The sequence below is a fragment of the Garra rufa genome, chromosome 13 (assembly GCF_049309525.1).
Source record: "Garra rufa chromosome 13, GarRuf1.0, whole genome shotgun sequence".
Lineage (NCBI taxonomy): Eukaryota > Metazoa > Chordata > Actinopteri > Cypriniformes > Cyprinidae > Garra > Garra rufa.
In genome coordinates this window covers 21,932,046-21,952,338 of record NC_133373.1, presented here as the reverse complement: position 1 = coordinate 21,952,338, position 20,293 = coordinate 21,932,046, and the positions used below count along the sequence as shown (strand labels likewise).

The 20,293-nt window shown below is 36.9% G+C and overlaps 1 protein-coding gene across 1 annotated transcript in view; it reads right to left on the bottom strand.

Moving 5' to 3' along the window:
* nt5e (5'-nucleotidase, ecto (CD73)) overlaps positions 1–20,293 on the bottom strand; it is a 39,001-nt gene that overhangs the window by 12,479 nt on the left and 6,229 nt on the right. The window contains exons 3-7 of the mRNA XM_073816835.1: positions 15,911–16,099; positions 9,326–9,523; positions 4,790–4,944; positions 3,863–3,971; positions 3,452–3,601 (exon numbers count right to left, since the gene is read on the bottom strand). Of these exons, the coding sequence (XP_073672936.1) occupies positions 3,452–3,601; positions 3,863–3,971; positions 4,790–4,944; positions 9,326–9,523; positions 15,911–16,099 (801 nt within the window). The remainder of the gene's footprint in view (positions 1–3,451; positions 3,602–3,862; positions 3,972–4,789; positions 4,945–9,325; positions 9,524–15,910; positions 16,100–20,293) is intronic.

The window sequence follows — 20,293 nt, the reverse complement described above, 5'->3', positions numbered from 1 at the left end:
GTTGGAGTTTTGATATCGCTCTAATATCACACTCTTATCAGCCAATCAGATTCGAGGACCAGAAAGAACTGTTGTATAAATATATATCTACCCCATCCTCCCTCCACCATTGTAATTTTTACTCCAAGTTTAACTCAAAAGTTGAAAGGCCTGGTTTAACATTGAAAGAGAGCAAGGTAAGATGAAAATTTACAAAATGCAAAAATCATTTAATGTTATTCAACTGTTTTACGACAAAAATGTTAAATACAGTGACCGACAGCTATATCCAGTCATGCAAACTACTCTACTTTTTCTCTCAGACTTTTTCTTGGCCATTGTGAGAGTGAGAGCTTTAATGTTTGTAGAGACAGACACAGGAAATTTACACACGCAATTTTAACCTCTAAGTTGAGGTTAGCTATTTCAAAAACAGCAAAAGAAGTTTCTGTGCTCCTGAATGTATGTATGTATGTATGTGTGTGTGTATATGTATGTATGGTGGTGTGAAAAAGTGTTGGCCGCCTTCCTGATTTTTTTATTTTTTTGCATGTTTTCACACTTTAATGTTTCAGATCATCAAACTAATTTAAATATTAATCAAAGATAATGCAAGTAAACACAACATACAGTTTTTAAATGAAGTTTTTTTTTTTATTATGAAGGGAAAACAAAATCCAAACCCACATGGCTCTGTGTGAAAAAGTGTTTGCCCCCTAAACTTAATAACTTGTTGGGCCACCCTTAGCAGCAACAACTGCAATCAAGCATTTGCGATAACTTGCAATGAGTCTGTTACAGTGCTGTGCAGGAATTTTGGCCCACTCATCTTGGCAGAATTGTTGTAATTCAGCCACACTGGAGGGTTTTCGAGCATGAACCGCCTTTTTAAGGTCATGCCACAGCATTTCAATAGGATTCAAGTCAGGACTTTGACTAGGCCACACTCCAAAGTCTTCATTTTTTTTTCTTCAGCCATTCAGAGATGGATTTGCTGGTGTGTTTTGGATCATTGTCCTGCTGCAGAACCCAAGTTCGCTTCAGCTTGAGGTCACGAACAGACATTGTCCTTCAGGATTTTTTGGTAGACAGCAGAATTCATGGTTCCATTTATCACAGCAAGTCTTCCAGGTCCAGAAGCAGCAAAACAGCCCCAGACCATCACACTACCACCACCATATTTTACTGTTGGTATGATGTTCTTTTTCTGAAATGCTACTACTGAAATGTTACTTTTCACCAGATGTAATGGGATACACACCTTCCAAAACATTCAACTTTTTTCTCGTCAGTCCACAGAATATTTTCCCAAAAGTCTTGGGGATCATCAAGATGTGTTCTGGCAAAACTGAGACAAGCCTTTATGTTCTTTTTGCTCGGCAGCAGTTTTCGTCTTGGAACTCTGCCATGCAGGCCATTTTTGCCCAGTTTCTTTCTTATGGTGGAGTCATGAACACTGACCTTAACTGAGAGAAGAGAGGCAAACACTTTTTCACACAGGGCCATGTGGGTTTAGATTTTTTTTCCCTTCATAAAAAAAACCCCTTCATTTAAAAACTGCATGTTGTGTTTACTTGTGTTATCTTTGATTAATATTTACATTTGTTTGATGATCTGAAACATTAAAGTGTGACAAACATGCAAAAAAAAAAAAAAACATTAAGGGGGCTACCACTGTGTGTGTGTGTGTGTGTGTGTGTGTGTGTGTGTATATATATATATATATACACACATACATACATACAGTGAGGTCAATAAGTATTTGATCACTCTGTGATTTTGCAAGTTCTCTTACTTAGAAGTCATGGAGGGGTCTACAAATTTCAGCATAGGTGCATTTCCACTGTGAGAGACAGAATCTAAAAATAAAAATTCGGAAATCACATTGTATAATTTTTTTAAACAATTTATTTGTGAATTACTGTGTCAAATAAGTATTTGATCACTTGAGTAAAAAAAAAATTAATATTTGGTATAGAAGCCTTTGTTAACAATTACAGAGGTCAAACGGTTCCTGTAGTTCTTCACCAGGTTTGTACACACTGCAGGAGGGATTTTGGCCCACTCCTCCATACAGATCTTCTGTAGATCTGTCAGGTTTCGGGGCTGTCACTGAGCAACACGGAGTTTCAGCTCCCTCCAAAGATTTTCTATTGCATTTAGGTCTGGAGACTGGCTAGGCCACTCCAGAACCTTAATATTCTTCTTACAGAGCCACTCCTTGGTTTTCCTGGCTGTGTGCTTTGGGTCATTGTCATGTTGGAAGACCCAGCCACGACCCATCTTTAATGCTCTGACTGAGGGAAGGAGGTTTTTGCCCAATATGTCACAATACATGGCCCCGTTCATCCTCTCCTTAATACAGTGCAGTCGTCCTGTCCCCTGTGCAGAAAAACACCCCCAGAGCATGATGCTTCCAGCCCTGTAGCCTGTAGGTATGGTATTATTGGGATGATACTCATCATTCCAAAAAGTTCTATTTTGGTCTCATCTGACCACAGGACTTTCTTCCATGACTCCTCTGGATCATCCAGATGGTCCCTGACAAACTTCAGACGGGCCTGGACATGAGCTGACTTAAGCAGGGGAACCTTCCGTGTGATGCAAGATTTTAAACCATGACGTCTTAGTGTATTACTGATAGTAGCCTTGGAAACGATGGTCCCAGCTCTCTTCACGGCATTGACCAGCTCCTCCCGTGTAGTTCTGGGCTGATTCTTCACCATTCTTAGCATCATTGATACCCCACGAGGAGAGATCTTCCGTGGGGCCCCAGTCCGAGGGACATTGACAGTCATCATTAGCCTCTTCCATTTTCTGACAATTGCTCCAACAGTCTTTTTTCACCAAGCTGCTTGGCAATTGCCCCATAGCCCTTTCCAGCTTTGTGAAGGTCTACAGTTTTGTCTCTTGTGTCTTTTGACAGCTCTTTGGTTTTGCCCATGTTGCTACTTAGACTTTGGCTGATTGTGGGGTGCACAGGTGTCTTTATGACAGCTAACAACCTCAAACAGGTGCTACTAATTTAGAATCATGAGCAGAGTGTAGCGGGACTATTTAAAAGCAAAATAACAGGTCTTTGAGGGTCAGAAATCTGGCCGATAAGCAAGTGATCAAATACTTATTTGACACAGTAATTCACAAATAAATTGTTAAAAAAAATCATACAATATGATTTCTGGATTTTTATTTTTTAGATTCTGTCTCTCACAGTGGAAATGCACCTATACTGAAAATGAAGTACAATGAAGTGATTCCGTTTTGAAGCTGTTTTATTAATTGTTTTATTATTGATAAGTTTCTGTGCTCCTGAATGTTTCTGTGTATGTGCAGTGCGATTCTGTGTGTGCATTTTTGGCACAGTGGTTGACCAGAATAAATAAAAATGGCACTTCATGCCCAAAAGGTTGCCAACCCCTGATATAGTGTACGCTTATAAACAGTTTACGAGAAGTTCCCAAGGTAAACATACCTGACACCTGTAGGAATTCACCAGTGTTTCCTCCGTATCTGCGAACGGAGTGCTCAAAGACCTCTCGCAGCGTAGATCCATTCATTTGGACCAGGTCAAATGTACCTCCAAATGGCAACACAGCGATCAAGTCCTCCATTGTGATGGAACCTTCAATCAAAACATGCCTTAGGTATTTTTCAGTATTATATATATATATATTATACTTTAACAGTATTATATCTAATATGCACTGGAGTTGCATTTAGGATTATGAAAGATTATATATTATATAGGGAATCTTTAATCATCACAGTATAACACCAAGTCAGTTAAGCTTCAGAGATATTGATCTGTCCAGTTAGGAAGCATAAGTGATTGTGAATCAGTTTCACCTACTTTGGTGTAAATAAAAGCAGGATAAAGCCGTACCATTTCTGTTACGCTCATCAATAGGTGATCGAATGCCTCCACCATTCAGAATACAAGAGCTGACATGGTTCCACTGGATTTCATCAGCATATTTAATATTATTATGGACCTAAAATACAACCAGAAAAGTGTCCTATGAGCAAGGTTTTTCAGCCATCTTAAAATAGCATTTTACAACTGACCACTCTCTAAAATATCATTTAAATTTATTTCTATTTTGCCAAAAATGGTTAAAATGTTTGCTGTTCTGATATTGTTTTCTTTTGAGACTGTTAGTTCATACTGGGTTTGAGGGTTTGTTTGCATCTGGTATTATCTTTCTAGGTATACAATTACATGACAAGACAGATGTTAATGCAAGATGCAAACAAACATGCATTTAAAAACAACTGCATAATCGGTGTCTCTGCATGTTGATATCAGGCATACTGAAGAACATGTGTAAAGTTTGGGCACTTTTGGCCTTTCCAGTTCTTTGATGTATTTTTACAATCCATTGCATTTACAACCCTAGGATTTGTCCCTAGAATGAAATGGTCTGTTATTACCTTATTTGGAAGGTTCATGAATAATAATGATGAGCTCTGCTCTGATTGGCTGTTTCACAGAGTGGCTCATTTAGCATATATATTTAATTACGGAGCATGAGCCGCTATTAATATGCGGGGCATTGAAACTGCCGTTTTGAATGCACGATAACTTTTTACTTTCAGTTTTGAGATTTACTATCGCAGGTGCTCTGTGTAACGTTATACTACAGCGGCAGTACTTAGCACATTTGGCAAGTTTAGATGTGATCAGAACATCATGGTTTACAGATTACATTAGTGGGGTGTTTGTCCCACGTAGAGTAGTCCACATATCCATGAAAATCTATATGCCAAAAAAACAGTAAATTTAACTTTAAAGACAGACCTATTTACTCACCATGGCATCACAGATTAAATTTCCCAAATTACATTCACGAAATCGACATTCCTCAAAAGTTCCATTGAGATAGACTAGAGTCTGTCCCACATGCTGAGAAGAGTAATTGGCCAGATTCTTCCTCCAAGAGTCCACTTCAGCCTGAATCACTGGATCTGTTCAAAGTTAGGTCATAGGTTGACAATTTGAAACTGGCATATCAATAGGGCCATCCACAATAGAAATGCATTACATCTGATAGATACGCTAAAAATTGTGCTGTTAAATAACAGTGATTTATTAACAGCTTAATATTAAACTGTAAGCACTTGATGTGTAATAGTAGTAACAACATTAATAGTTCATTGTTAGCTATAGCACACATCTATGTACCGAAGTACTTAAATAACCTATCACTGTATCATTAACTACACAGTTACTGTCTTTAAATAAAGCTGCAGTTCATCAATGACTGGAGCACAGGCTCTATACTCTCCAGCACAATGGTGACCCACAGAACAAAATTAAACAGATCGCTCTTGTGCAAAAACATATTAATACAGTTCAGTTAAATATTTACTGTCCTTATCGGTTCATGACTTTGCATAACTGTTTTCTGTAGACTTTCACTAATATTTCAGTGAAAATAACTTTTTTATTTAGTTAATCTAACTGTTTTCCTTGAAATAACAGGAATTTCCTGGAAGCACAGTAGCCAGTAAGTAACTGTTATGCAGTTTGACGCCATAAATTAAACAGTTTATGCTGTTAAATTATATTTCATGCAGTTTTTTATCTTACATCTTCACCCTTTAAACCCCACAACAAAATCCTGAGTTTTAAATGATCACTTAAAATGTGTGCACACTACAGAGTGTTCCAAGTAACACTGAAGCAGTGCTGAAGTTAATTAGATAATTCTGTGTTTAATTAAGTGATGATTGAGCATTAGTGATGAACACCTGCTGCAAGCAGAATCACTGAATGAAAGAGAAACACAAAAACTAACTTACTTCAGTCACAGCCTTAGAAGAAATCAAGTGAAATAAAAAAGACATTAATGCCCGGTTTCACAGACAGGGCTTAGGCTAAATCAGGATTAGGCCATAGTTCAATTAGGACAATTAAGTAATTTTTATAAACATGCTTGCAAAAAAACATTACTGGTGTGCATCTTAAGACAAAACAAAGGCACTGATATATTTTAAGATCAAACAGTGCAATTTTATTTCAGTTGAAACAACCCAGACTTACATTTTAGTCTAGAACTAGGCTTAAGCCTTGTCTGTGAAACCGGGGGTATATCTCCTAAAACAGCAATTTATTGCTGCTCCTTTAGCAGCAATAAATTACTCCTAAAACAGAATTACCTGCTTCTCACATTACTAACCAGACCGACATTATTTCTGTTGTTTAACTACCACAATGGAGATCAGTGTTTGCTTTAGTTGGGCTCTTGAAACTTGTCTTTGTTACATTGACTTTTTTTTTTTGGTCACTGTAAACATGTTTTCAAAATTGTCTGTAATTGCAATGTCTGTAATCCTGTAAATTGTTTTTCTAATAACATAACCATCATTTAACACCTCTTTTATAGTATCTCTTTTCTTACCAAAGGTATGTTATAACACACTACAGCAAAAGAATAAGCAGGCTACTTGGACGATTGTCAAAAATGAGATCAGTGGTTTTCAAGCCACCTCTGGCCTGTACATTTTGTATTTCATCTAACACACCTGATTCAAATTATCAGCTCATTGGTACACACTGCAAAACCTGATTTGGGTGTGTCAATTATGGGAAACGCAAATTGCGCAGGGTAGCCTCTAAGACAGGTTTGAAAACCACTGCACTAAATGATGATTACATCATCAATAATTAACCAAAACCATTAATCATTTTTTTTAGCTGTTCTTGCTATAAATAATGTACTTTATAAACAGTTACAGCAGCCAGGAAAAAAATCTAGCACACCTATTGATTAACTGGTTCGGGAGTGTTTAATTAGGGTTGGAGCTAAACTTTGTAGGACAGTGGCCTTTCAGGAGCATGACTAGGCACCCTAATATATAATAGTGGTTTCATGTATTTCAAGTACAGGTCCTTCTCCAAAAATTTGCATATTGTGATAAAGTTCATTATTTTCTGTAATGTACTGATAAACATTAGACTTTCATATATTTTAGATTCATTACACACAACTGAAGTAGTTCAAGCCTTTTATTGTTTTAATATTGATGATTTTGGCATACAGCTCATGAAAACCCAAAATTCCTATCTCAAAACATTAGCATATTTCATCCGACCAATAAAAGAAAAGTGTTTTTAATACAAAAAAAGTCAACCTTCAAATAATTATGTTCAGTTATGCACTCAATACTTGGTCGGGAATCCTTTTGCAGAAATGACTGCTTCAATGCGGCGTGGCATGGAGGCAATCAGCCTGTGGCACTGCTGAGGTGTTATGGAGGCCCAGGATGCTTCGATAGCGGCCTTAAGCTCATCCAGAGTGTTGGGTCTTGCGTCTCTCAAATTTCTCTTCACAATATCCCACAGATTCTCTATGGGGTTCAGGTCAGGAGAGTTGGCATGCCAATTGAGCACAGTAATACCATGGTCAGTAAACCATTTACTAGTGGTTTTGGCACTGTGAGCAGGTGCCAGGTCATGCTGAAAAATGAAATCTTCATCTCCATAAAGCTTTTCAGCAGATGGAAGCATGAAGTGCTCCAAAATCTCCTGATAGCTAGCTGCATTGACCCTGCCCTTGATAAAACACAGTGGACCAACACCAGCAGATGACATCGCACCCCAGACCATCACTGACTGTGGGTACTTGACACTGGACTTCAGGCATTTTGGCATTTCCCTCTCCCCAGTCTTCCTCCAGACTCTGGCACCTTGATTTCCGAATGACATGCAAAATTTGCTTTCATCCGAAAAAAGTACTTTGGACCACTGAGCAACAGTCCAGTGCTGCTTCTCTGTAGCCCAGGTCAGGCGCTTCTGCCGCTGTTTCTGGCTCAAAAGTGGCTTGACCTGGGGACCTGTAGCCCATTTCCTGTACACGGTGGCTCTGGATGTTTCTACTCCAGACTCAGTCCACTGCTTCCGCAGGTCCCCCAAGGTCTGGAATCGGTCCTTCTCCACAATCTTCCTCAGGGTCCGGTCACCTCTTCTCGTTGTGCAGCGTTTTCTGCCACACTTTTTCCTTCCCACAGATTTCCCACTGAGGTGCCTTGATACAGCACTCTGGGAACAGCCTATTCGTTCAAAAATTTCTTTCTGTGTCTTACCCTCTTGCTTGAGGGTGTCAATGATGGCCTTCTGGACAGCAGTCAGGTCGGCAGTCTTACCCATGATTGCGGTTTTGAGTAATGAACCAGGCTGGGAGTTTTTAAAAGCCTCAGGAATCTTTTTCAGGTGTTTAGAGTTAATTAGTTGATTCAGATGATTAGGTTAATAGCTCGTTTAGAGAACCTTTTCATGATATGCTAATTTTTTGAGATAGGAATTTTGGGTTTTCGTGAGCTGTATGCCAAAATCATCAATATTAAAACAATAAAAGGCTTGAACTACTTCAGTTGTGTGTAATGAATCTAAAATATATGAAAGTCTAATGTTTATCAGTACATTACAGAAAATAATGAACTTTATCACAATATGCAAATTTTTGGAGAAGGACCTGTATTTTTCCTGTTCATGTTCTCCATAAGGATTTTGAAAATGGAGAGTTCTAAAGAGTTCTAAAACTTGAACTAAACCAAACAGTCCAAGATTACAACATTACAAACTTGAGGCAAATCTGGAAAAACCCAGAAAAATGAGGAGAATTAGCTCGTGGCAAATTTGTTGCAGGCTATTACACTTTTATTTGAGCAGAATTCCTCATTAGAGGTCGCTAAATTCCAACTTTCCAGGATTGCCATGTGTTTTCAGCTGATCAGTGCTTTTTCCGTAAAGTAGGGAGAGCACATGCAAATGGTAGCCAGGTTTGAAGAATAAGTAAACCACTGGGCAGAAAATAAACCAATTCAATAAAAAAGCCAATTTAAGAATATAAAACCAGCACGCAAATATCGCAGATGAATCAATTGAGAGCAGCAGAAATCGTAATCACAATTAAAATATGACTGATCGTGCAGTCCTATCTGAACTAAACCAACACTGAGCCGAATAGTGACCATGTTGTCTTTTAGAGCTGCTGTACAGCAGAATCTAATTTGTTTCCACAGATGAGTTATCATAATTTATTATGTTATTTTCCTGTTTATTACTGTGAACCAACTCATTGGCAAAGCTTCATCGGCGTTTGAATTTTTTGCTGCTCAACTCAGTTGTTACAGTTTTCATTTTCATGTTAACAGAATATTAGCTCAGAACACTAAACACACTGTTAAAAAAATGTTCATGGCAGAACAATTAAGTTTAATGTCTGTTTCCCTACAGTACTGTGAAAATGGGAGTTTTCAGGAAGCCCATTGTCCTGCAAGCTTTATTGACTTGCCATGTGCTTTAAATTTTTTCATTTGTTTCCAGATTTAAGAGTTTTCTTACCTGGTACAGTTGAGTTATCTAGAAGAATTGGATTGCCTGAGGACTTCACCACATTCCCACTTGAATCAAAAGTCACTTTTAGGAATCCTAGATACTTTCCAAAAGCATAGGCCTGGACCACAGGAACTTGGCGGCCGTCATCTGATTGGACCATGAATGGATATGGTCCGGCTGGAACTTCTGTGGATGGTGGAGTTCCTGCAGAAATAAGCATGCAAAATAAATGGATGAGAGTAAACTATTTAAGCACAGTAATAATACTGTGCAATGTCTTAAGCAAATGAAATGCTTCATAAAAAACGTTTGCTTTAGTAGTTATTAATATATGTGCTTTAGATAGACATTCCTGCAATAATACAGAGAGGTTTTTGCATGGACAAGCAGTCTAGCAATACATGGCTCAGATCTCTTTGTGAGCCCATACTATCATCAAGTCAGTCTGGCGTTACATGAAGAAACAGAAGCAAATGAGACAGTGAAGTTTTTGGTAAGGTGAGGAAATTTCACAAATTAAACTGCCAGAAATAATGTATATAAGCCATTTATTGTAGTTTTATAAATTACCAGAAGTAAATTTTTGTATATAACTGAAATTACACTTTTAACTACCGAGTAATGTTTATTAACAACATGTACTTCCTAAAGGGTGAGGGTTTGGTTTAGGTATAGTTGCTGGAAATTATGCATAACTGTTATAGTTATAACTATAAAAACAAAAATAAAATAAAGTAATAACCAGCATTAGTTGTGTCTAAAAATGCTAACTAATATTCTTCTTATATAACTGTTACCTTATATAACCCATATTTTCAAGCAATATGATTAAGAGATTGAAATGTGGATTTTTCATGCATTAACCACATGAAAGAGCAGTATTCTTACACAATAGCAATAAAAGTTAAAAGTCTCCACCTTCAAGTCTAGTATATTCATGTGTGTAAATATGGTTTAGGTCTCTCCTTCAATGGGCATTATTTCCCCATCTTCTCAACCAAGTAAAAATCAGCATGAATCTGACCACTTAATAAAACAAGAGCACACCTATTTCTAGCATGTAATTTCTGACATAATTTATGCCCAGATGACAGAATTGTGAACACCCAGATTTAATACTTGGGGTTAGTGGTTTAGTACTGCTCGCCTAGAAAACACAAAGGCTGCAACAGGGGTGAGTAACATGCAAATTAGCAGTACTTGGCAGCCTGACCAGAGTTTCTGGAGCCAAAGGAAACTCTCACGTCAGCGCTGTACTGTTTAGTTGTTTGGATCAAAATAATACATAAAATACTGTTTCACCTTTAGTCTGTCACACCCATTATGGTCACAATGCTCGTCTTTTATTAAGACACATATTAATCAAATTTAATGAAAGTGGAATAGAGGAGTATGGGTGTTACTTTCTTTGTGGTGGGATCAGCACAATCCTTTGGTAAATTCACCTGTGCATACACCATATCCACTTTATTGTATTTTTGTTGAGCTATGCAGACATACAAGATCCAAGAGAACATAACCCTTATTATGAGAGTGGAAATGAAAGTTCTTGTTCTAATCATGAATGTCACTTTGTTTTGAAAAATGCTGGAAACGGACAGTCTCATGCACAGCTTAAAAATTAAAAAAACAAAAATTTTAATTTATAAAATTATTCACAAATTATTCTCTAATTTGTGGACCTGGTGAAACTGGGTGAAACACTCTACTCTACACCTTATTTCAAGTTTATTTGAGTGAAAATTGCAAAGTGTACTTCTTTGTTTAGCAAATTCACATCAGTAGGTGATTTTGATATCTGCAATGCTGGTTCCCATCATGTTGTCATGTTGATTGCCCTTTAAGGTGTCTTTTTTATTAGGGCCCGAGCCCAGAATGGGCGAAGGCACTATTGTTCTTCTAAGGATTCTTTTTTTTTTTTTTCAACCTTCCGGGCACTTTTGGGGGCCTTAACATACTCAAAAACTCTTGAAAATTTGCACACACATTGGAATCTGCGGACACAGTCAGAAAACTTGTTGAAACTCAACACACACATCAATATTAATGATAGTTAGACACTGGCGAAAGGTCACAAATGGGTGTGGAGCAGGCACTTTATAGCGCCATCTTTTGACAAAAGTTGGGGGGTTAGTTTTTCCTACAGTCACCAAAATCTGTACACATATCGTTCTCATCAATCTGGACAACTTTCTAAATTAAACTCATTAGCTACGACCAACAGGAAGCTGGCTATTTTGATTTGAATGTGGATTTTTGGAAAAATCAGGCTGTAAACAAATTCATACTTGTCATAAGAGCAACATGCTGTTCACATCAAACTTTTTTTACATGAAGAGAATATTCTGAAGATGCTAAATTGCGAGCGGATTTGGAATATCTTGAACGGTGTTGACATGGTGATTTTTTAAAGTGATAGTAAAAAAGATAACCATAGTTTTTTTATATCTTAAAAGTGCAGCATCCAAACTCTTTAAAACTTTTTTCACACAGAGAACTAGCTATTCTGAGCAAACGCTGTTATTTTCACAAGTATACAAGCTTCTATGAATTAAATAAAATTAAAAAAAGAAATCAGAAATCTCCTCTCACTCTGCCTGCCTGTATCTAAGTATGTGTGTGTGCTGAGTGTCAGAGTGAGTGTAGGGGGGAGGGGTGAAAGGGAGGGAGGGTAAGAGATCAGTTACACATGCTGTCTTGCAGACCATCTTTGAGGAAGAAATGCACATTGATGTAGTGTAATCTACATAAATATGTCGGATCTTTGAGAGTCTGATCTTTGAGTAAATATAAAATGTCACTAACTTTGTTTTTTGCAGTTTTTTTTTATATTTTACTGAACTGTACCATGAACTTGTCCTATGCAGTCACATAGCAAAAGATTAAAAAAATACAACTTTTAATAATTAATAAATAGCATGAGCGGTTTATCTTCATTGTTAGACAATTATTTTCATAGTGTTATTTATTGAATATAAAATTATAATTAACAATTTCAAGACAAACTTTGACAATAAAACAAACTTTGCTGTTATCTGTTCAAAACATCTGAAAATTATACCATTTAAAGATGAATTATATTTACATCGCCCTATTACAATACTCAACTTGTTTTTTAAAGATATTTTGAAAGAATGAAGCGTTTATATAGTACTTTATTGTCTATTGCTGTATACCCACATGAACTGTGTGTTCATGTTCATGTTAATTCACAGTACATAAACTAATGTTAAAAGATACAAATTTACATTTTAATAATGTATGAATACTTTTTTTAGCTTAATATTAATTAACATTAATAAATGCTATTTAATTATTGTTCATGTTAACTAATTTAGTTAATATGTTGGCAAAATTTTATATATTGTGTGTATGTGTCTGTGTGTCAATTCAGTAAACTTAAAATCCAAACTGGCAGAGTGTTACTGTGAATGCATGTGCTAACTGGGCACCGTTTTCCTGATGCTATCGGGATGGTGACTGTGCAGATGGCGAGGGCCCGTTCATCGCTGCTTGCAGCTTTAATTATTTCTTGAGGTTCACATATAACAAAGTATTTTATTGTTGTGATTATTATTTTTAGCAAAAACATTCTTGCGGTAATGTTGGGCTAATGTCACTTCACCTCACTGCTGGCAGAGCTATGGAGCTGATAAGGTAAAGTAGGCATTGATGTTGTTTTGTAGAGGTAGTCAAATAAAATATATCACAATGTGACATCACTGTGAGGAGAAAGTAAAAAACAATCAACATTTTGGCAGCTTGGTTTCAACTAATGCTCTTTTTCCTTAGGAGAAATTAGCAGTCTAAAATTGACTGCCAAAATCAGAAGATAAAATCAAATGTGATTCCTTATATAAAGAATCCTTGAAGTTGTGTCATGTAGTGTAAATCCCATTTCTGTACTTAAATATGTAGTTGTTGAATGTCACCAGTGTGGGTTAATTGTTAACTAGCTTTCTGTGACCTACATAACAGCAACCGCCAGTTAACACTGAATAACTTATTTGTTTATACAGTATATGCCAAGTCTTCTGAAAACCTTTGATTCTATTATTTCAGAAGGTGTGTGAACAAAATGTAGAATGTAGAACAAATGGATCAAACTGCATTCTAGTATTTTTTTCTCATCATGAATATATACATACAGTGAATACAGAAAGTACTCAAACCCCCTTAAATGTTTCACTCTTTGTTATATTGCAGCCATTTGCTGAAATCATTTAAGTTCATTTTTTTTCCTCATTAATGTACACACAGCACCCCATATTGACAGAAAAACACAGAATTGTTGACATTTTTGCAGATTTATTAAAAAAGAAAAACTGAAATATCACATGGTCCTAAGTATTCAGACCCTCTGCTGTGACACTCATATATTTAACTCAGGTGCGGTCCATTTCTTCTGATCATCCTTGAGATGGTTCTACACCTTCATTTGAGTCCAGCTGTGTTTGATTATACTGATTGGACTTGATTAGGAAAGCCACACACCTGTCTATATAAGACCTTACAGCTCGCAGTGCATGTCAGAGCAAATGAGAATCATGAGGTCAAAGGAACTACCTGAAGAGCTCAGAGACAGAACTGTGGCAAGGCACAGATCTGGCCAAGGTTACAAAACAAATTCTACTGCACTTAAGTTTCCTGAGCACAGTGGCCTCCATAATCCTTAAATGGAAGACGTTTGGGACGACCAGAACCCTTTCTAGAGCTGGCCGTCCTGCCAAACTGAGCTATCAGGGGAGAAGAGCCTTGGTGAGAGAGGTAAAGAAGAACCCAAAGATCACTGTGGCTGAGCTCCAGAGAAGCAGTCGAGAGATGGGTGAAAGTTGTAGAAAGTCAACCATCACTGCAGCCCTCCACTAGTCGGGGCTTTATGGCAGAGTGGCGCGACGGAAGCCTCTCCTCAGTGCAAGACACATGAAAGCCTGCATGGAGTTTGCTAAAAAGCACCTGAAGGACTCCAAGATGGTGAGAAATAAGATTCTCTGGTCTGATGAGACCAAGATAGAACTTTTTGGCCTTAATTCTAAACGGTATGTGTGGAGAAAACCAGGCACTGCTCATCACCTGTCCAATTCAATCCCAACAGTGAAGCATGGTGGTGGCAGCATCATACTGTGGGGGTGTTTTTCAGCTGCAGGGACAGGACGACTGGTTGTAGTCGAGGGAAAGATGAATGCGGCCAAGTACAGGGATATCCTGGACGAAAACCTTCTCCAGAGTGCTCATGGCCTCAGACTGGGCCGAAGGTTTACTTTCCAACAAGACAATGACCCGAAGCACACAGCTAAAAGAACGAAGGAGTGGCTTCACAACAACTCCGTGACTGTTCTTGAATGGCCCAGCCAGAGCCCTGACTTAAACCCAATTGAGCATCTCTGGAGAGACCTAAAAATGGCTGTCCACCAACGTTTACCATCCAACCTGACAGAACTGGAGAGGATCTGCAAGGAGGTATGGCAGATGATCCCCAAATCCAGGTGTGAAAAACTTGTTGCATCTTTTCCAAAAAGACTCATGGCTGTATTAGATCAAAAGGGTGCTTCTACTAAATACTGAGCAAAGGGTCTGCATACTTAGGACCATGTGATATTGCATGTGATATTGGTTTTTCTTTTTTAATAAATCTGCAAAAATGTCAACAATTGTTTTTGTCAAATGTCAAAACTGTTTTTTCTGTCAATATGGGGTGCTGTGTGTACATTAATGAGGAAAAAAAATTCAGATTATGTTCCCTATTCTAAAGTAGAAAAGCGACATGAAAGTTTGCAGATGTGTCTCATCTGTAGTTTATTCACTTGTTGAACCATCAAACAATAAAGACAGAATTCTTCACTGCAATCTTTCATGTCTCTTTTCTACTTTAGAATAGGGAACATAATCTGAAGTAATACAGCATTTATTAGTGAGAAATGTGCTTGTTAGCTGTTAATAAATTAAGGGAATGGGGAATATTTTGTTTATTAATCATTTATTAGTATGGAACAACTGCTATAAGACTGCTTTTGTGTAACTGTTTTTCAGCTAATTTAAATGTCTGATGAAATTCCTATTCTATATTTATTTCATACTTATAAGCTACACATTCGCATAGTGTACTGAGAACTTATAAAGTTTGTAATTCGCACAAAACAAGCTATTAGTTTGTTTTATATTTAGCTAATTAGTACACTGTTAGGACAGAAACAAATATAAAGGGTCTATAAGACCAACATAAGACAACAGCCAATAAAGGCCTTATAAATAGCTTGTAATGGCATACAAGTCCATAACTAGTCATTCACAAATGCAGTTATTAGTCATTAATTACTAATTCCTGATCCTTAAAATAAAGTGTTACCAAAATAATTTTAGGAATAGAAATAGTAATGCATTAGATTAAACCAGTGGTTCCCAAACTAGGGGGCGCAGCAAGGCAGGTGTACAGTCAGCGGATTTTTATAGAGATTCGAAAGAGATAAACGGCCGAAACTATCTGCCGCGTCGCTCGGCAGTATTCAGCGCGCACTGCTCAATGTGTGACGCTCTGATCAGTATTCCGCTCTATGAATGTGCGTTCCGTTGAGAGAATTATATGAGACATACCTGTGTACAAGAATGTATTGGTGTGCCCTCCAATCACAACATCCACTCCTCGAACTTTCTTTGCTATCTTTTGGTCCACCACAAATCCAGAATGTCCAAGGGCAATGATCTTATTAACACCCAAACCAATGAGTTTGTCCACTTGAGGCTGTAAAGCAGTAACTTCATCCTCAAACTGGAGATGGGGGCCTGTAAAACCATATAAATATTGAAAAATACCATCATAATTGGGCAACCAAATATGTATATTCGTCTATCGACCCTAATCTGTTTAAATGTGATACCAGGCAATTAAATCATTTTCAATTAAATTAAATCTTGATTTATTCTAGAATCAGTGTATAGTAGGTCAGTAGATACGGGCTGGATTAGTGGAAGTGCAATGTTAGTAGTAGCACTAAAGCACTCAACAACATTAAGTCAAAAGGAAGAGGCTGATTTATTGGTGACATAGCTTTAGATACAAAAGAAAAGAATATAAAATGATGGGTTTTTAATCAAAGAATGAAAAACTATGCCCTTTCTATTCTGCAAAATCAAGATTTCATATGTGTACTTTCGGTGTACTTTATGTGCATGCAGCTTAGCATCCTATAAGCCTTTTTGATGTAGTTGTGTATAAAATATAATATTAAATACTTACCACATTTTGTGTTTAATCACTTTTATTTTGGACTTAAATAAAGTCATCATTAGTCTTTTCAATAATGCTTAATAATGTCCCCACAAGATAACATGTCAGTTTACATGTTTGTCAGTATTTACAATCCTGTCAATATGCTTACTTCTTGGAGAGATGTCTCACAAGCTCTATAAATAAATTTTCGATTGTTTCCATATGCAGCAGCTAGAGTGCTTAGTCGATGCAGGAAATATGGTCACATCCTTTTTTCCACACACCCCATTTTATTGTCTACACATATTATTGCCCCATTTACTGTCATATTTCTTAGGTTGTCAACCTTGGGATTCTGCCAATTACTTAGAAAGCCTTGAACAGCCTATGGAACTCCTCAGTAGTACATTGTAGAAGTACATTTTCTGAGATGTTAATAAAAAAGTTTGTGTTTCCCAAGACAATGTTAGCATCCAATGATGTCTGCAATGAAAGCTCAGAGCCTTCAACACAAAAGCAAAAAAAACTGTCTTTTGAGCTCCTTGGGTAGCTATAACTAATCAAACCATTTGTATTTGTGAATAGAGAACACAGCATATGTATTTGCGTGATGCAATTTGAGCTTACAAAACCATGTAGTATATATTTGTTTTCTTTTGTCGCGTGCAGTAGTGAACTGCAGCATGCTTTTGTGGGAAAAAAAATAAATAAATAAAGCTAAGTCATCCTTGTTGTTTGTCACTTTTCTACTTAACGTCAAGTTTACCACGCCCATTTTTTCACACATTTTTCAAAACTGGTGAGATCTTAACCATGCAGAAATACAGGGTTTCAGTACCCTTTAAGTCTACACAAACTCTGAACTGACTAAAACTGGATAACATGGATGCCTTTGGTAGAACAGCTTATAACTAAAGTGACCTTGCTTCAAAATTTGATGAAATTTACACTGTTATTGATTTGAACTGAACCAACACTAAATTAACTTGAATTGAACAAGGCACTGGAAAGCTGTTTTAACACAATATGTACTGTAAAATGTGCTATACATATAAAGACTTTATCACTAGGGATGCTCATATTGACCGTTTAACCGTTAACCGACAGTAAGAATTTTAACCGATTATTACTATCAGTTAAACGGTTTAAAAGGGTTTTTTCTGTTCTTTTTTTTTTTTTACGTTTGCTGCATGGTGAAAGAAATAATGCTATTTGTAAGTTATCTGTTTACTCACGCGCGTGTCGACACGTGCAGTGTGGCTGTACAGACATATTTCGCTTCACCTTTACTTAGTAAACAGATGTAGTATATGCAACTCAATGGCAAGTGGCGTTATTGGGTTATCAGAGAGTGAATCCGTGAGTGAATGTATTCAAATTCTGAATGAATTATAGTCTAGAAAGTGCGCAATAGGCGCTCCCGTTACAATCACTGGAAAGCTATCACTCATCCTAGAGTAGTTAATCGCAATCTCATAGTTATTAAAAAGTAATAAAATAACCTTTACACTGCACAAATAATCTCTTATTTATATAATGCCAACACTTTCTTTGTTTTAATAAGAGAGTTCGCGAAAGTGTAGAAATCAGTAAAACTGAAACCGGCACTTTGGTTGGTGAGTGGATTGTAACATAGCCTCCTCTGATTGGCCACTGATCATCAAATCAACATACATGTCTGTGATTGGCTATTGCTGAACGCTGTAAAACACGCGCTTCTCCACACTCATATGACAGTGGATGGAAGTCCCGAACCGCAAATTGAAAGGGTTTTTGTGATGGTGTTTTTTTTTTTGCGGATCTAGGAGTTAACAGGCAGCGGTCCTGCCTATCCGTACAGCATGTGGACATGTTAAAAACTAGGCACACTGAGGTATTGGCTGGCCTGCTATATATTTTTATGTCCGACGAGAAGAATAAGACCGGTACAGTTCTTCAAAGCGCATAAAAGGATTCAGTGTGTTTTAGTTTTGTCATCTTAATTAGGTAGTTATTTAATTTATACATATTTAGTGTAGGCCTATTTATATTATTTTTTTTTTTCATTCAGATTTTCTCTGTTCTCAGAAGCGCTGCTGATGCGTGATATGTATATAGATATATGTCAATAGAGTTTTTGTTGTTGCTCTGTATGCTGCTGTTTGCACGTTAAAATAAAACATTTGCTTGTATCAGGGTGCGTACGGGTGCTTGAATTCCTTGAAAATGCTTGAATTTTAATGTAGTGTTTTCAAGGTTTGAAAAATGCTTGGATTTTGGATGAAGTGCTTGAAAGTGCTTGAATATGCAGTTGCATCGGTTTCATATTAATTTGCTTTCATACTAAATAGTTATTTTTTGTAAGGCTTATAATATGTAAAAGAAAAGAAAAAACCCAAACAGCTCCGCTGGAGTCTGCACGTGTGGCTTTAGTGTGATCCGCCGGTCTTTCTTGATGCGCGCCCTCTGATGGAATAGAGTGGCAGATAAAATATGCCGGGAGGTTGTCGCATCAGTCCGTGATGGCTTGAAAATGACAAATACGCATTATGATTAAAACGAGAATTTGGGGCTCGCAAAATCGCCAGCCCGACATCCCGGGGCTATTGTGTTTTCCAGTCGGGCTACAAAAATGTTTCATCTTAAAGTAGAGGAACTCCTGCGGGTCCTTAAACACTCCTCCATTTAGTTGTATCAAATTTAAGGCCATAAAATATATAAATATTAAATATTTTAAATATATTAAATAGTATAAGAAAAGGCTTAATTGTAAGTTTAAGAGGTCTTACAGTTAGGGACGGAAAGATGAGAATCACGATAGGGCTAGATAAAACTTCAAAAGGCAATGATGTCACAAAATAAATATGCACGCTGCAGGTTTCAAAGTCAAAACGCGGCACGGATGTCTTTATATGAATGTATCTGAAGGGACCGACTGTCCCCAGAAACGTGTCGTTGGCATTTTCATTCAATGCCTGATAAAACAGCGTTAATGATGCTTTGTGTGCAGCCCTTAGGCTACTAGGGAAACCGTAATATTTCAGAGCTCCTAAAGCGCCCCCTCATGACGGAGAATGAATTTGCGAATTTTCAGCTGTTTGTAGTCTGATTATTATAAATATCGACCCATGTTTTTATGCAGCAAACACATAAGAGTTGTAAATGTGAAAGAAGTTAATGTGCTTTCTAAAAATCTAAACAATTAAGACAGTAATATTTATGTTTTAATTAAATATAATAAATTATATCCTTGATTTATCCCTTTTAATGGTATAAAGGCTGAAATGCCTTTTTTGGGGGGGGGGGGGGGATCTGAATTATAAATCATGTAATTTTATGGCTTAATATGTTACCGTACATTGTCCAACCCACTCATACTGTGTTCATTTTACTTGTGCAGCTCTTAAAAAGGGTCATAAATTGCCTTAAATTGATATTTAAAAATTCTGCAGATACACTGTAAATAGTAAAAAAAAATCATTCCTTGATATTTGTGGATATTTGTGAATTGAAAATATTTTTATTGACATTTAGACTCCTATCTGATTTTCTATGATTAAAAAAAGGTATTTTTTATTTGGGCTAGTTAAATTTTTCTTTTTGACTACATTTTAGTAATTTTAGGCTGAAATGTAAATGTATTTGTGAAAAACTTTCAAGTTTTAGAAAATTTTAGAAACTTTTCAAGTTTTAGAATTTTAGTTTAGTATCATATTTTTTTACAGTCATTTTATACAAGTCATTAATATGTTACCATAGACATTGCCCTACTCCACTCATACATGTAT